This window comes from Camelina sativa, chromosome 14 (assembly GCF_030686135.1).
Source record: "Camelina sativa cultivar CO46 ecotype springtype chromosome 14, ASM3068613v1".
Taxonomy (NCBI): Eukaryota; Viridiplantae; Streptophyta; class Magnoliopsida; order Brassicales; family Brassicaceae; genus Camelina; species Camelina sativa.
Window position 1 is genome coordinate 18,406,817 of NC_141893.1, and position 13,943 is coordinate 18,420,759.

A 13,943-nucleotide genomic window follows, 5' to 3' on the forward strand; every position below is an offset into this window, starting at 1 on the left:
GAAAACTGTGAATCCATTATGTAGTTTCTGACTTTGCCTGCAGAACTATTTTAGTTGCACTTTCGCGGTAATTGTTGAAAACTAGATTATTTCTAGCTTTCCAAATTCGCCAAAGTAGAACAAAAGGAAGAAGAGAGTCAAATCTGTTGGTGGTTTGAGATGAAAAAATTATCATTTGAGAAATAGACTCTTCCGCATTCGATGAAAGTTGGTTGATGTTTATAGCTGCAGTGTTGGATAGTCTCCATGCCATTTGAGCAAAAGGACATGAGAACAGAGCATGTTGGATTGTTTCCTCTGTTTGGTGACATCTTGGACATAAAGGATCAATATTCATGCCTCGTCTTCGTAGTCTTGTTGTGGTTGGTATAGTTTAGGTTCTCTTGTTGTCAATTTTCAATAATATCATTTTATATAAACAAAAACAAAATGACTAAATTTTAAACCTTAAACTCCAAATACTAAACTCTACCTTCTTAAAACTATACCATGAAGTAAAATAGAGAACCCAAACCTAAAAAAAATATTCTAAAAATCAATTTAACATATTGTAATTGGACAAAAAAAAGCCAAAATGAAAAAAGCAAAAAAATAGTTATTTTTGAAAATATGTAAATTCATTGTGATTTTTGAAACTTTACATTGTGACCAGGGGTGTGTCGATCGACACCACTATTTTTGGGTTCGTCGGGTTTGTTTTTAATTCGTGATTTTGGTTTAGTTGGTTTGGTTTAGTTATCTAAACCGAGTATATAAGGGGAGAAACGACGAATTAAGGGTTTGATGGTGTGTCTTGTCGCCGTTTGCAGAGGAAAAAGAGAGAAAGGAGAGAACTTGTGGTTTTTGAGATTTAGCTTGTTCTTGGTGGTTTTTGGTGAGATCTGTAGTTGTAGAAGGGAGAGCTGTTGTTGTGAACGAAGGAGAAGCTTCCTAAGGTGTTGTTTCCACCGTTTCTCAATCAAATCTTCCTGAAGAAAAGGTGAGTGCTGGACCATGGCTGATCTAAGCCTGAGATCTCTTTTGTTTGGTTGTTCTTTGTCTATTTGTGGTGTTTGCTTGCTTGGGTTTGTTGTTTTCGTGTTTCCCATAGGTTCCTGAGATATGTGACAACCCGTCCTGCAGACCCCACTAGCCCCCCACTAGCCGCCCCAACGGACCCCAAGCTGGTCCTGCAGGGCATCGATCCTAACCCATGTCAATTGGTGACAGCTTGTCCTGTGGGAAGGTTGTTAAAGGGTGGGGACCAGGGTTCGAGGAACGCTTGGCGCACCAATAACCTATTGGTTGATTTGGATATTCACAGTGATGGATTAGGATCGATGTCCTGCAAGGCCAGCTTGGGATCCGTTGGGACGGCTAGTGGGGGGCTAGCAGGGTCCACGGACGGTCCATTGGGACAGCTAGCGGGGGGGCTAGTGGGATCCGCGGGATGGGTTGTTACAATATGTATCTATAAAAAGGTGTTACTAACAATTTTTTTTAAAAGAGTTATATCCAAGAAGCAGTATCATAGAATAGATTTTCAAAAATATATCCAAATCGAAATTATAGAATCTCGGATATATAGAATCCAAACCGGAAAATACAATCTATCTAAAATTATAGAATCTAAATATTAAGGGACATTTTCAACTTTAGTTTATTTGATGAATTGTTACAACTATACTTTATTTGATGAATTGTTACAACTTTCGTTTATTTGATAAACCAGTGTAAAGTATATAGATGATGGACTGCTACACTTAAATCCAAACCGAAATTTTTGTTTTTAGCTGTTAACAAATGTGGTTCAAGTTAGTTTTTCAGAAAATGAGAGCATATTAGCTCGTATATGTTTGGTTTTTTTTTTGGTCACAAGTATATATTTGTCTACTCCATGCTTTTTGATTAGAAAACTAATTGTATTAGAGAAAACAATATGGATTTCTATATTTCTATTTTTTTTTAAATATCTGATTATGAAATATCAAGATAAAAATAAAAATAAAATATTAAAATTCATTCTATTATATTTTCTATTGTTGGGAATATTCAATTTATTGGGAGATGAAAAACCTGTGATCAACAGAAAAATTGACGGTTGAGATGATTGTCCAATAAACTATCTTGACGACAAAGACTTATCTACAACTTTATATTGGTTAAGGGAATTTGTATATTTAGTTCTAGTCATATTACACTCAAATTGAAATCTTAACAACAAAAGATACTGAATATGAAATATTTTAAAAGTTTGAAAAGGTTTTGGATTCTGACTGCAAAAAAAAGAGGTGTGTGTGAGAGCAATGAACCCGATCGTCCTTGGCTGAACATCTTCCTTAGACGCGCACATTGTGATGCTACATCATACACCTAAATATTATTGTTATAAGGTTTAACTATTATTGTTCCCCTCTAATATTTATTATATTCTTTATTTATGTGTAACTCGGGATAATTAACCAGCATCTTAGGTAGAGAAAAATAAGTAGTAAGTACATTCAATATTAGATTAACTATATATATATATATAATCTATTATAATTGCCAAAATGTTTAATGACTATAGGTTGTTTTATATAGAAATATGTTTCATCATTAAACGATAGTTGTTTATATTATATATTCATTTACAATACTGCCTTTATGAAAATAGATATATTCTTTTATATATGAATATATAACTGAGTTTTGATTCAAGTAAATAAAATATGTGATAATTTTCTGTTTAGTTATATTTAAATTTGAGAGGATTGGTAATTTTCTTACTGATTGACTGAATAGTAATATTAATATTTATTTTTATGAAGTAAAAATTGATTTTGGAAATAGAAATATGTTTGATTTATACTAAAAAAAGATAAAAAATAATGAATTAAAATGAATTTAAACAGATCATTATGTCATATTAAGAATTGCCCTCAATTAATATTTTTAATATTTGTAATTTATTATATGATTATTGAAAAAATTTATAGTGTCTTATACAATGTATTCATAATTTTATCATTTAAAACAAAACAAAAAGAAAATTACCAAGTCGCCTTTTCAATAAATTTATTTAATCATGTGTGAAGGTAAGATTATTTTTTAAGTATATTTTTCAAATAAAATATTTTTTTTTTCAAAAAATTGTATGTTTTTGAAATTTTTATTAAATAGTTTAAGAATCTCAATAGTTTAATAAATAAATTTAATTAAAGAATTTTTGTAAGAAATATTTTACTAAAATGAGTTTCCCGCGATATCGCGGGGGCTCGATACCTAGTCTATCTTAGTAATTTAGAAGAAAAGTAATTGTGAAGGTATCACCAAAAGACCAAACTATAAAATACATTTATTCAGCATGCAAGCCATATTGCTTGAAGATGTTTTTCATATTTGAGATTTGTAATATTGTTAGTGCATCATTTAAATTATGTTTTATGCAACCCAAATATACTGCTTTTATGTAAAAAAAAAAAAATCTCTATTACCATACAAAATTATTAAATTGAAAATTCACTATATAATTCATCTAGGGAAAAATTGTTTGCATCTTCAAATTATAATTTTATATTTAAAATTGACTAAAAGTCTTATTATTAGTCATTCTAAAAATCTTCAATTAGATCAAGAATTAGTGGAATTTCTTCAAACTTAAAATGCTATATGTTAATAAATAGTTTAGTGAGTAAATTAAAATGTTGAGTATTCAATTTTATATTATTTTGATTCATCATAAAAGGAAGAATTTTGTGTTAAAAAACAAAAGTTTAGTAGACCCTACTCTAAATGGAACATATGCAACTTTATAGACGCAACCTTGCAAACCATTTTTTAAAAATGTTTTATGAAAGATTACGACGAAAAAACGTGACTGTTGACGATGTTTTTAATTTTCAAAATTTAATTATTATTTGTTTATTATAAAATTTAACGATGAGAAAACGCGACATAGATGGTGTGTTTTCGTTTTCCTACAAAAAAATTAAATCTAATTTACGAAAAATTCCTATGAATAGAAGTAATTATTGATGACACTTTTCAAACTATTATTATCATATAAATTTATGAACACCATGAATTATTTTTTTTATGAGAAAAATGTGTGGCTATTTTTGTTGGCTTTTGAATTGTATTTTCAGTTTTTTTGAGAAATACCATTTTTGGTGTACCCCTTTTCAAAAATTACATCTTTCATCTATCTATTTTAAAAAATACCAATTTTTAAATATGAAAAATTATAAAGTTTTATATGGTTCACAAGGTACTTCTAGAGAATAACTAATACCTCTAGACTCAATCCAAATATTTATGAAGTTTTAAAACATTTTAAAAGGTTTTTACAAGGTTTACAAGGTTTTTAAATAGTCTTTAAAAAGTTTTTAAAAGGTATTTATATTGTATTTATAAAATATATAATTTTTTTTGGTAAATTTTGAAAGAAAAGATATTTTGAAAAAAGTATCGTAAAGGAGTATTTTTGAAATTCATCCTAATATTTTTTAAAATCTCACCAATTCAAATTAAGAGATCTGGAAAAAGAAAAAAAAATCATCCCAAAATGATATGATTTAATATGCCGAATAAATAAATTAATTTGCCTATCTAAAATTAAAACTGGAAAAAATGCCAAAACAAACCCGAAGTTATTTTTATTTGAACATTTAATACCCAATGGTTTTGGACTGGAATAAAAATACACCAAATAATAAAAACGTGTCATTCAAAACCCAAAATAATAAGTGTTATTTTCATACACTCGATTTTTAAACAAAATAAAAATTCCAATTTTACTCCGATTATCTAATTAATTATTAGTTTTTAATATAAAAAATTTCGGTTTTATGTTAACCATATCATACCAAGAATTAACCCCGGTTATCTCTCTTCTTCTTCCTCCTCTCTCTAATTGTCGTTGCTCCGATAATACCCAAAAACCAGGATTGATCGGCGATGGAAGCTTTCATCGAAACAAATCAGCACTCATTTTCAATCTCTTCCTCTGATCTCTCCATGATTGTTAGAACGTCGTAGTGGAGACTCGTGGCTAATCGATCTAAATCTTCGGTTCTCGAAATCTATAGGTTCCGGGTAGGGATTGAATCAGTGAGTACAAAAGGGTGATTGTTAGCGAGAACTTTCTTGAGGTTACGAATGAAATTGAGTAAATTTCATCGTGGGTATTCCCATATATCGATGTATCTAGAGTTTGTGAATCCTGAAGAACTGACGAATGGGTTGTTGGTGCGAATTGGAATCAAATCAGGGTTTATAAACACTAGAGGAGGCGTTATTGGGTAGTTTTCGTGAATCCAAATGGTTAATTGCACGGTTGGGAGTTGTGTAGTGGTCAAATCAGGGTTTATAAACACTCTGGCTCCGTTGTTGTGATTGAAAGTATCAGTTGAAAGCTCCCAGTTTGGATAGTCTTGGAGGAATGAAGTTAGATGCTTTCTGATTAGCCATTTCTGATCAGGGTCGGTGTAAGATAGAGCAAAGGAACCGGTGGCAAGGAAGGCTTTTTCTATGAATTTGACTGTAGAAGAAGAAGATGATGATGATGATGCCATTTGAAAAGGTTAGTGACTTTGAGGCTAAAGCTTGTTCTGTGCTATTTGTGACGTTCTTTGGTTTTGAGTTCTTCAGTTTTATTGTTATATATTATGAAATGACTTGAAATGTTTTGGGTTAAGCTTAGAGAACAAGGGATAGTGATTGTTTTATTGTTTCGTGGTTTTTGGGTATTATCGAGCAACGACAATTAGAGAGAGGAGCAGACAATTTAGAGAGAGGAGCAACGACAATTAGAGAGGAAGAAGAAGAAGGAGAGAGATAATCAGGGTTAATTTTTGGTATGACATAGTTAACAGAAAACAGAAATTTTTTATATTAAAAATTAATAATTAATTAGATAATCCGCGTAAATTTAAAATTTTGATTTTGTTAAAATATCGAATATATAAAAATAACAATACTTATTATTTTAAGTTTTAAATAATATATTTTTATTATTTAATATATTTTTATTCTAATCCAAAATTGTTGGGTGTTAAACGTTCAAATAAAAATAATTTCTAGATTTTTTGTTGGCATTTTTTCCAATTAAAAATTGGTTTGTAAATTTTTTTGCATCTTTTTCTTTTCCGAAATTTGCCCGCGAATCTCTCTCTCTGTCGCTTCGTCAAAAGGGGTTTATTCCAAAGAACGACGACAAAAAACCCACTGAACCTACAAATCTGAAAGCTCAAAATTCATGCGACAATCACAAAACAGTGTAGATTTCAAAACCAAAAGCTTGATTCCGTACAGTGAATTTGATTTTCCCGGAAAATGGGATCTAGGGTTCCAATAGAAACCATCGAAGAAGACGAAGTGAGTCCAATCTCTTTCTGGGTTTTGTTTTTTGAAAATTTCGTTGTTTGAATCGATTTTTCAACTTGTGGGTTTAATTGTGCAGGAGTTCGATTGGGAAGCAGCAGTTAAAGAAATCGATTTGGCTTGTTTGAAAACCTCAATTCCTCCTCCTCCTCCTCTTCCTTCTTCTTCTTCGTCCCATTTCACTCCTTTGGCTCATCAACCAGTTACGGGAAATGGCACTAAGCCTCCTGCGAAAAGACAATCTACTCTCGATAGATTCATAGGAAGAACCGAGAATAAACCGGAGAATCAACTTGTTTACGAGCCCAATTTTGACAACAGTCCTTTGGTTGGGATTGATCCTGAGACAGCTAAAACTTGGATTTATCCAGGTTTGTTGAGATTGTAACTTTATGATTTTTGTTATAAATCTTTTTAATTTGTGTTATGGTGATGAATAATGTGTTTTGTGTTTTTTTTTTGGGTATTTTAAGTGAATGGGAGTGTTTCTCTTAGAGATTATCAGTTTGCTATAACGAAGACTGCTTTGTTTTCGAATACATTGGTGGCTTTGCCTACGGGACTTGGTAAAACACTTATAGCTGCAGTTGTTATGTATAATTACTTCAGATGGTTTCCACAAGGTAAAAAAAACCCTCCATGAAGTAGCTCTTACAATCTTTAGCTTTAATGATTTAGAAATGTAACTCTTGTTGTTGTTGTTATTCCTAGGTAAAATTGTTTTTGCAGCACCTTCTAGGCCTCTTGTGATGCAGCAGATTGAGGCCTGTCATAATATTGTGGGAATTCCACAAGTATGTCATTCTCTTTAGACAGATATATTGAGAATCTGATCATTTCTTTATTAGAATTGTAGATATATTTCTGAGAAATGTGGGTTGAATTGATTGCAGGAATGGACTATTGACTTGACGGGTCAGACATGCCCTTCGAAAAGAGCCTTCTTGTGGAAAAGCAAAAGGGTCTTCTTTGTTACTCCACAAGTGCTTGAGAAGGATATACAGTCAGGTGATACTCGGGTTATTCTATCAAAATGTTGAGCAGAAATCTCTTTATGCTTATTTAATTTGTATTCAAATTACCATTTGATCACAGTAACCGTATCTTTCAGGAACCTGTCTTACTAAATACTTGGTTTGCTTGGTGATCGACGAGGCACATCGAGCTTTAGGGAATTATTCTTATTGTGTTGTAGTTCGTGAGGTTTGTTGTTCTTTTAAGAAGCTTTCCTTTGCTTATATCTTGGAGCATGTCTATGTGTTTCTTTTCTTTCTCTTCGTAAATGTAAAAATGATCAATGTGAAGGTACCAACTAATTCCCTTTAACTTTTAGTTGATGGCGGTACCAATACAGTTGAGAATACTGGCCCTTACTGCAACTCCTGGATGTAAGTGATTGACTTTCACTTTTTTTTTTTTTTTTTGGGTGGTGGAGGTTATTATATTTCGGCACCCATTAACGGTTAATGTTATTTTCAGCAAAGACACAGGCCATCCAGGGTATCATTGATAATTTGCAGATATCCACACTTGAATATCGAAATGAGAGTGACCATGATGTTTGCCCTTATGTCCACGACAGAAAATTAGAACTCATCGAGGTTCAGTCTGGTTTCTGCATTTTCCAATCGTGTTGCTCTCCAAATGCATGTCTAATAATTTTAGCATCTTTCTGGCAGAGCAGGTTCCCTTGGGGCAAGATGCAGATGATGTATCCAAACGCCTATTAGATGTTATACGTCCATATGCAGCCAGGCTTAAAAACTTTGGGGTTAAATTAAATAGGGATTATCAAACTGTATGTGCCTCAATCCTTATATCTGTTTAACCATTAGCGTCAGTGCTCACATTTTCTTATCCACGCAAACACCAACTCATGTTTGACAGTTAAGTCCACATGAAGTACTTATGGCAAGGGATACATTTCGTCAAGCACCTCTACCAGGCCTTCCCCATGTAAATCACGGAGATGTAGAAGCTTGCTTTTCAGCTCTTATCACTCTTTATCACATTCGTAAGCTCCTCTCTAGTCATGGAATAAGACCAGCGTATGAGATGCTAGAAGAGAAACTGAGAGAAGGGTATGCTCGTACTTTCTTCTGTTGAACTGATTTGTTGGGATGCCTTCACTGGGTTTAGGTATTATAGCTTTTAATATCAAGAGAATAGTCAAATAAGTTTCTCTAAAACTATCACCCTTGCCAGGCCATTTGCTAGGCTGATGAGTAAGAATGAAGATATTTGGAAGACAAAGCTTTTGATGCAGCAAAGGTTGTCACATGGAGCACCAAGCCCAAAACTTTCGAAGATGTTAGAAATACTAGTTGATCATTTCAGTATGTATTCTTTTTAATTTTGATCTGGAGTTGATGTTAGTTCTCAGTTGTTAACTTAAAATTGAACATTGTTATGATCTTATTCTATGGCTGCAGAAGTGAAAGATCCGAGGACATCACGGGTCATAATCTTCTCAAATTTTAGAGGAAGCGTGAGGTCTGTATAATTGTCGTTTGTGTTCCTTTTACTCGCCCATCATGTTTCTTCTATGCATTCACTGGATTACATTTATCTTTAGAGACATAATGGACGCCTTAAGTAATATTGGAGATGTGGTCAAAGCAACTGAGTTTATTGGCCAAAGTTCAGGTTTGTTACTTTGATTTTTACTTGTGAAACTTTCAGTTACACGGAATTATCATTTATAGCTGTAACAATGTATGTTTCTTGCAGGTAAGACACTGAAAGGGCAGTCGCAAAAAGTTCAGCAGGCAGTTTTGGAGGTACGTCTGTTTCCCTTTGTCGGATTTCATGAAAATTAACTTTGATGTATCACACCGAGTCACTGATGGTTTATCTTCTGCATGATATACTTGTTTTTCAACAGAAATTTAGAGCTGGTGGGTTCAATGTTATTGTTGCAACATCTATTGGCGAAGAAGGCTTGGATATCATGGAAGTCGACCTAGTTATATGTTTTGATGCTAATGTATCCCCTCTAAGGATGATTCAACGGATGGGAAGAACCGGAAGGAAAAATAATGGTCGAGTTGATATCCTTCAGCTCGCTTGATTTATGCACTTCTCATTGATTCTTCCATTACAAATCTTTGCAGTATCACTTTTTCATTGGAAAGCTATTATGCCATTCCTTGACTAGCCTTTACTAGTTCTTGCTTGTGAAGGGTCAGAAAAGAACAGCTATATGCGAAAGCAAGCAAATGGACGGGCCATTAAAAAGCACATGCGGAATGGAGGAACAAATAGTTTTAATTTTCATCCGAGTCCAAGGATGGTAGGCGCTGTTAAAAGCTCTTTCTTTTTTAATACTTCGTTTTCCTTACCTTTTTGCTTCAGTTACTTCTAATAACATATCCTTGTCATGTATTAATTACAGATTCCCCATATTTATAAGCCAGAAGTTCAGCATGTTGAGTTTTCAATCAAGCAGTTTATTCCACGTGGAAAGAAACTACAAGATGACTATGCCACTGAGACTCCAGCTTTCAAGAAAAAACTTACATCTGCAGAGACGGATATGCTCGCCAAGTATTACGAAACCGATGAGGAAAAGTTGAGACTGTCCTTGATTGCGTTCCCTCACTTCCAGACATTGCCATCCAAAGTGCACGAAGTAATGCATTCACGTCAAACAGGCTTGTTAATTGACGCTATGCAGCAATTGCAAGAGGCAACTATTTCAGAGCAGAGTAAAAGTTTCTTCACTGAGGTGTGGTTTATAATCCCGGTATAAATTTAGTCTTTCCATGCCTTTTGTGAATTTCACTGTTTACTTATGTGGATTCACTTACTCTATTAGTTTGGAGCTCCTTTGGGTGAAAGAGAGGAGTTTGACACAGGTCTGAGGGTTGGTGATGATCCGAAAGGTATATTTAGTCTCGTTGATTTTGCTGAAGTACCTATTCTAACAGTTGCATGGATATAATTACTACCAGTTAGGAGGAGGTCGGTAAACTTATAAGTTATCGGCTAGTAGGAGGTAGTAGGAGGTCTATAGGCTTATAAGCTATCAGCTAGTAGGAGTTCTATAGGCTTATAAGCTATAGTTATACTGCAGCTTCTCGTGTTTAGAGTGTGTTATTAGCCCCATTATCGACCAGGCCATAAGTGATTTGATCGAAGTCTATAAGCATCTACGTCCTATACATTAGTGACAATATCATTTGGGTTTGTGAGAAATGACATGGAGCTTTATAAAAAATTATGTTCATACTATCCAAGACCATTTAGGAAGATATTATCACCTAAGAGAGCAGAGAGTATATCCTAAAATAGTCTTTTTGGTTTTTGTTTTCGTATATATTCTATTTCAGATGTATTGTATATATGCTTACATAAGCTATATTTTGTCAAATAATAACTGGAGTGCTAATGTATATTCTACTGTATTTATGGGCAGATTTACCCTCTTTCTGTGACTGGGAAGTCAACACATCACAGAGAAACGCAAAAAAAATAGTTGAATCTCCCACAAGCACCTTAGAGACTACAGAGAAAGATTACGAAGAATCTTCACTCAAACACCGTTATCTTTTCAGTTCAGAATGTGCATCCGTTGATACTCTGGGGAAGGTCTTCGTAATGCCGGTTCCTCTATCTTTCTTTTCTAATCTACCAACGTCAAACTATATGCCTTGTGCTGAAACAGAAAAACAACAATCTTCCCCGAATAGATCGCACATTGACTTTGGTCCGATAGATACTTCCACAAAAAAACGGCAAGATAATAATATTTCATGCAAGTTAAGGCAAAGATCCTCGCCAGACGGTGCCAATGAGCCACTAGAGACTTGTAGCCTTGTGAAAGGGCATTCCACCGATGTAGGTAAAGGTGATGTCGAGAGTTGTGTTGGAGAAATTGTGCTATCATCGGATGAAGATGACTGTGAGGACTTGGAGCTTAGTCCAAGGCTCACTAATTTTATCAAGAGTGGCGTTGTTCCAGAGTCACCCGTCTATGACCAAGGTTAGTGTTATATTTTGAACATTTAGTATGTGTTAGAGGTGGAAATATAACTATATAGCTACAAATGTTTGCATCGGCCTTAGAGTCCCAATACATTGGATGCGTCAATCATAGTGTTTGGAATTGTGGATGCAATTGGCTGCAACCACAGAGCGTTGGTGCTACTGTATTAGCATATTAAAGAAATTTTTTATATACGTAAAGTTCTATGAAAATGTTAGAGAAATCTAGATTTACAAAATTTTAATTTATTGATATGGATGAGTGGAATTAATGGACTGTTGTAGCTAAGCTCTGTTAAATAGTTTTTTATATTTCAGGCAATAGTAACCTCCACGAGAACAGGACTCGGAAAACAATAAAAACATCCGAAATTTGAACCGTATTTAAAAAAATTGGAAACTTATTTACTTTGATCTGTAAAGATTTTCGAACCCGTCTTTAAAATATTTGGAAATAATGCTGCAGGAGTTGCAGAAGAAGCGAGCAGAGAAGAAGACCTTGATCTTCCTAAGATTTCTTCACCCATGAGGTTTAGTAATGAATTAGCCGAAGAGCCTTCTTTCCCTGGGACAAATGTTCATCATAAACGCAGCGATTATCACATTGCGTCAAAGACCAATGAGGTCAGAACTCCTCAAAAGGAGGACTGTTTGGCCAATGGAACAGAATGTTTGAATGTTTCTCCCGTTCTTGAGGAGTGGAGAACTCCCTTGGCGAATCTCACAAACACAAACAGCAGCGCTAGCAAAGATTGGCGGGTGAGTTCTGGAGAAAAGTCAGAAACTCTTCGACAGCCTCGCAAGTTGAAGAGACTACGAAGACTTGGAGATTGCTCGAGTGCTGTAAAGGAGAATAATCCTGGAATTACAGACGCAAACCCTATGAGATCTCGCTCTCGCAGTGAAAAGCAAATTAGAGGTAACTGGTTCTGTGTTAACTTAAAATGACCAAAATATATATTATACCAATTGGTTTGGTGAGTAGACCCTTAAGATCTTATTGTAACTAGAATAGAATGTTGCCGGTTTTAAAGTGAATTGAAAGTGTGAGAGTTGGATTTTACACTTTCTTCTGTTGCTTGTGCATTGGTGGCAGAAGATGTTTTTCAATTAAACAATGAGTTTTTCTATCAAGCATCTGCGTTAACTAAAAGTCTCGATGTGCTGGCAGAGTCGAAAGTTGAAACACTTATCACATAGACATGTTTGAATGATCGCTGCTTTGTTGCTCTGTGTTTTAAATTTCAGGTAAGAAGAAGATGAGCGTGGATGATGATGCCAGAGTATTTATTGATGCAGAAGCGGAGTAAGTTTTAATCTAATCTAAAAAACACCTGATGGTCTTTCTTTTACTTTCACAAAACAACGAAAGGCAACTTAACAAAAGTAGGTTTTCTAGATACAAAGTTGATGTTTAGTTGTTTCAAACCTTTATATTTTGATTAGGGTCTCTTCGGGAGCAGAAATGTCTGCTGATGAGAACGAAGATGTGACTGGAGATTCATTTGAAGATAGTTTCATAGATGATGGGACAATGCCTACGGCAAATACTCAAACCCAGTCTGGTAAAGTTGACATGATGGCCGTTTACAGGTATATAGGACTGAAAATATCTGTCTCCTTTATGAGTAAAATAGTCAATGAACTTAATAAAAATCACAATGTATACCACAGACGTTCTCTTCTCAGCCAGTCACCATTACCGGCGAGATTTCGTGATTTAGCCGCATCAAGTCCGAGTCCCTATTCTGCTGGACTTTTGAAGAGAATAAATGAGAGCAGAAGCGTCTCAGATAAATCATTGTCTTCTCTCAGAACCCCACAAACAACAAACTCTGAGACAAACCAGGATGCAATAGAGATAGGAGATTTTTCGGTAGTACAAATCTCATCAGAGAGCCGGAAAAGGAAATTCAGCTTATGCAACTCGGGAGATGCCCCCGTGATTAACTTAGAAAGCAAGTTTGCAGCTCAAGCACAAGCCACAGAGAAGGAAAGCTTTGAAGGCGTGAGAAGCAATGCAAGTGCATTAGAGCACAATGACGACGATGATGATGATGATGCATTCTTCGCGACACTAGACTTTGATGCTATGGAAGCACAAGCCACATTGTTATTGTCGAAACAGAGGTCAGAAGCAAAAGAGAAGGAACATGCATCGCTTATACCTCGTCAAGGCAAGCAGAGGAATGATGCTGAGGAGAAAGATGCGCCATCTTTTGATCTTGGTCTGTGGTGATTCTTCTTCTAATACAGAGATACTAAATTATATGTATAGATTGAGCATAGACATTTGGATGTATGTGTGGTGTATTAAGTTTATGTATATCCTTATGAAATACAGTGCTTAACCAAAGCACATTGTTAAATCAGAATTGATGTTTCAAACATACACACACACACAATGACTTTGTCTTAAACTGCATCAAAAACAAAATGACAATCAACTTTAATAAGTTTTGTACGTTTATGAAAGAGGGGATTCTGATGAGTATGAAAATGCTGGTGACGTGGCACACAAGTTGGGATTAAGAATTGGTTGTCACACTGACGATGAAAGACACTAAATGATCTGGAGGGTTTAAGATTACATATGTCTTGTTTAAAGAGAAAAG

General features: G+C 34.5%; 1 protein-coding gene and 1 pseudogene across 8 annotated transcripts; one reads left to right on the plus strand and one right to left on the minus strand.

Annotated features, from left to right (window-relative positions):
• Positions 1-4,875: 4,875 nt before the first annotated feature.
• Positions 4,876-13,718, plus strand: LOC147928378 (DEAD-box ATP-dependent RNA helicase FANCM-like). 8 transcript variants are annotated; one of them, XM_087484375.1, is made up of 25 exons: positions 4,890-5,542; positions 5,717-5,816; positions 6,153-6,336; positions 6,422-6,713; positions 6,816-6,965; positions 7,054-7,136; positions 7,236-7,350; positions 7,454-7,545; positions 7,676-7,730; positions 7,822-7,943; positions 8,027-8,140; positions 8,230-8,423; positions 8,548-8,678; positions 8,775-8,835; positions 8,918-8,988; positions 9,073-9,122; positions 9,227-9,392; positions 9,507-9,634; positions 9,737-10,069; positions 10,160-10,226; positions 10,760-11,326; positions 11,795-12,247; positions 12,577-12,634; positions 12,775-12,921; positions 13,003-13,718. In XM_087484375.1, the coding sequence occupies exons 3-25, from the start codon at positions 6,295-6,297 to the stop codon at positions 13,565-13,567; spliced, it is 4,056 nt and encodes a 1,351-aa protein (XP_087340501.1). In that variant the 5' UTR covers positions 4,890-5,542; positions 5,717-5,816; positions 6,153-6,294; the 3' UTR covers positions 13,568-13,718. The 8 variants fall into 8 exon arrangements, with proteins under 8 accessions (XP_087340505.1, XP_087340503.1, XP_087340500.1 ...); XM_087484376.1 differs by having other exon boundaries at positions 5,426-5,542; positions 5,730-5,816; XM_087484379.1 differs by having other exon boundaries at positions 4,876-5,816; positions 8,022-8,140.
• On the minus strand, positions 4,941-5,534 carry LOC104742061 (protein ELC-like; annotated as a pseudogene).
• Positions 13,719-13,943: the final 225 nt, after the last annotated feature.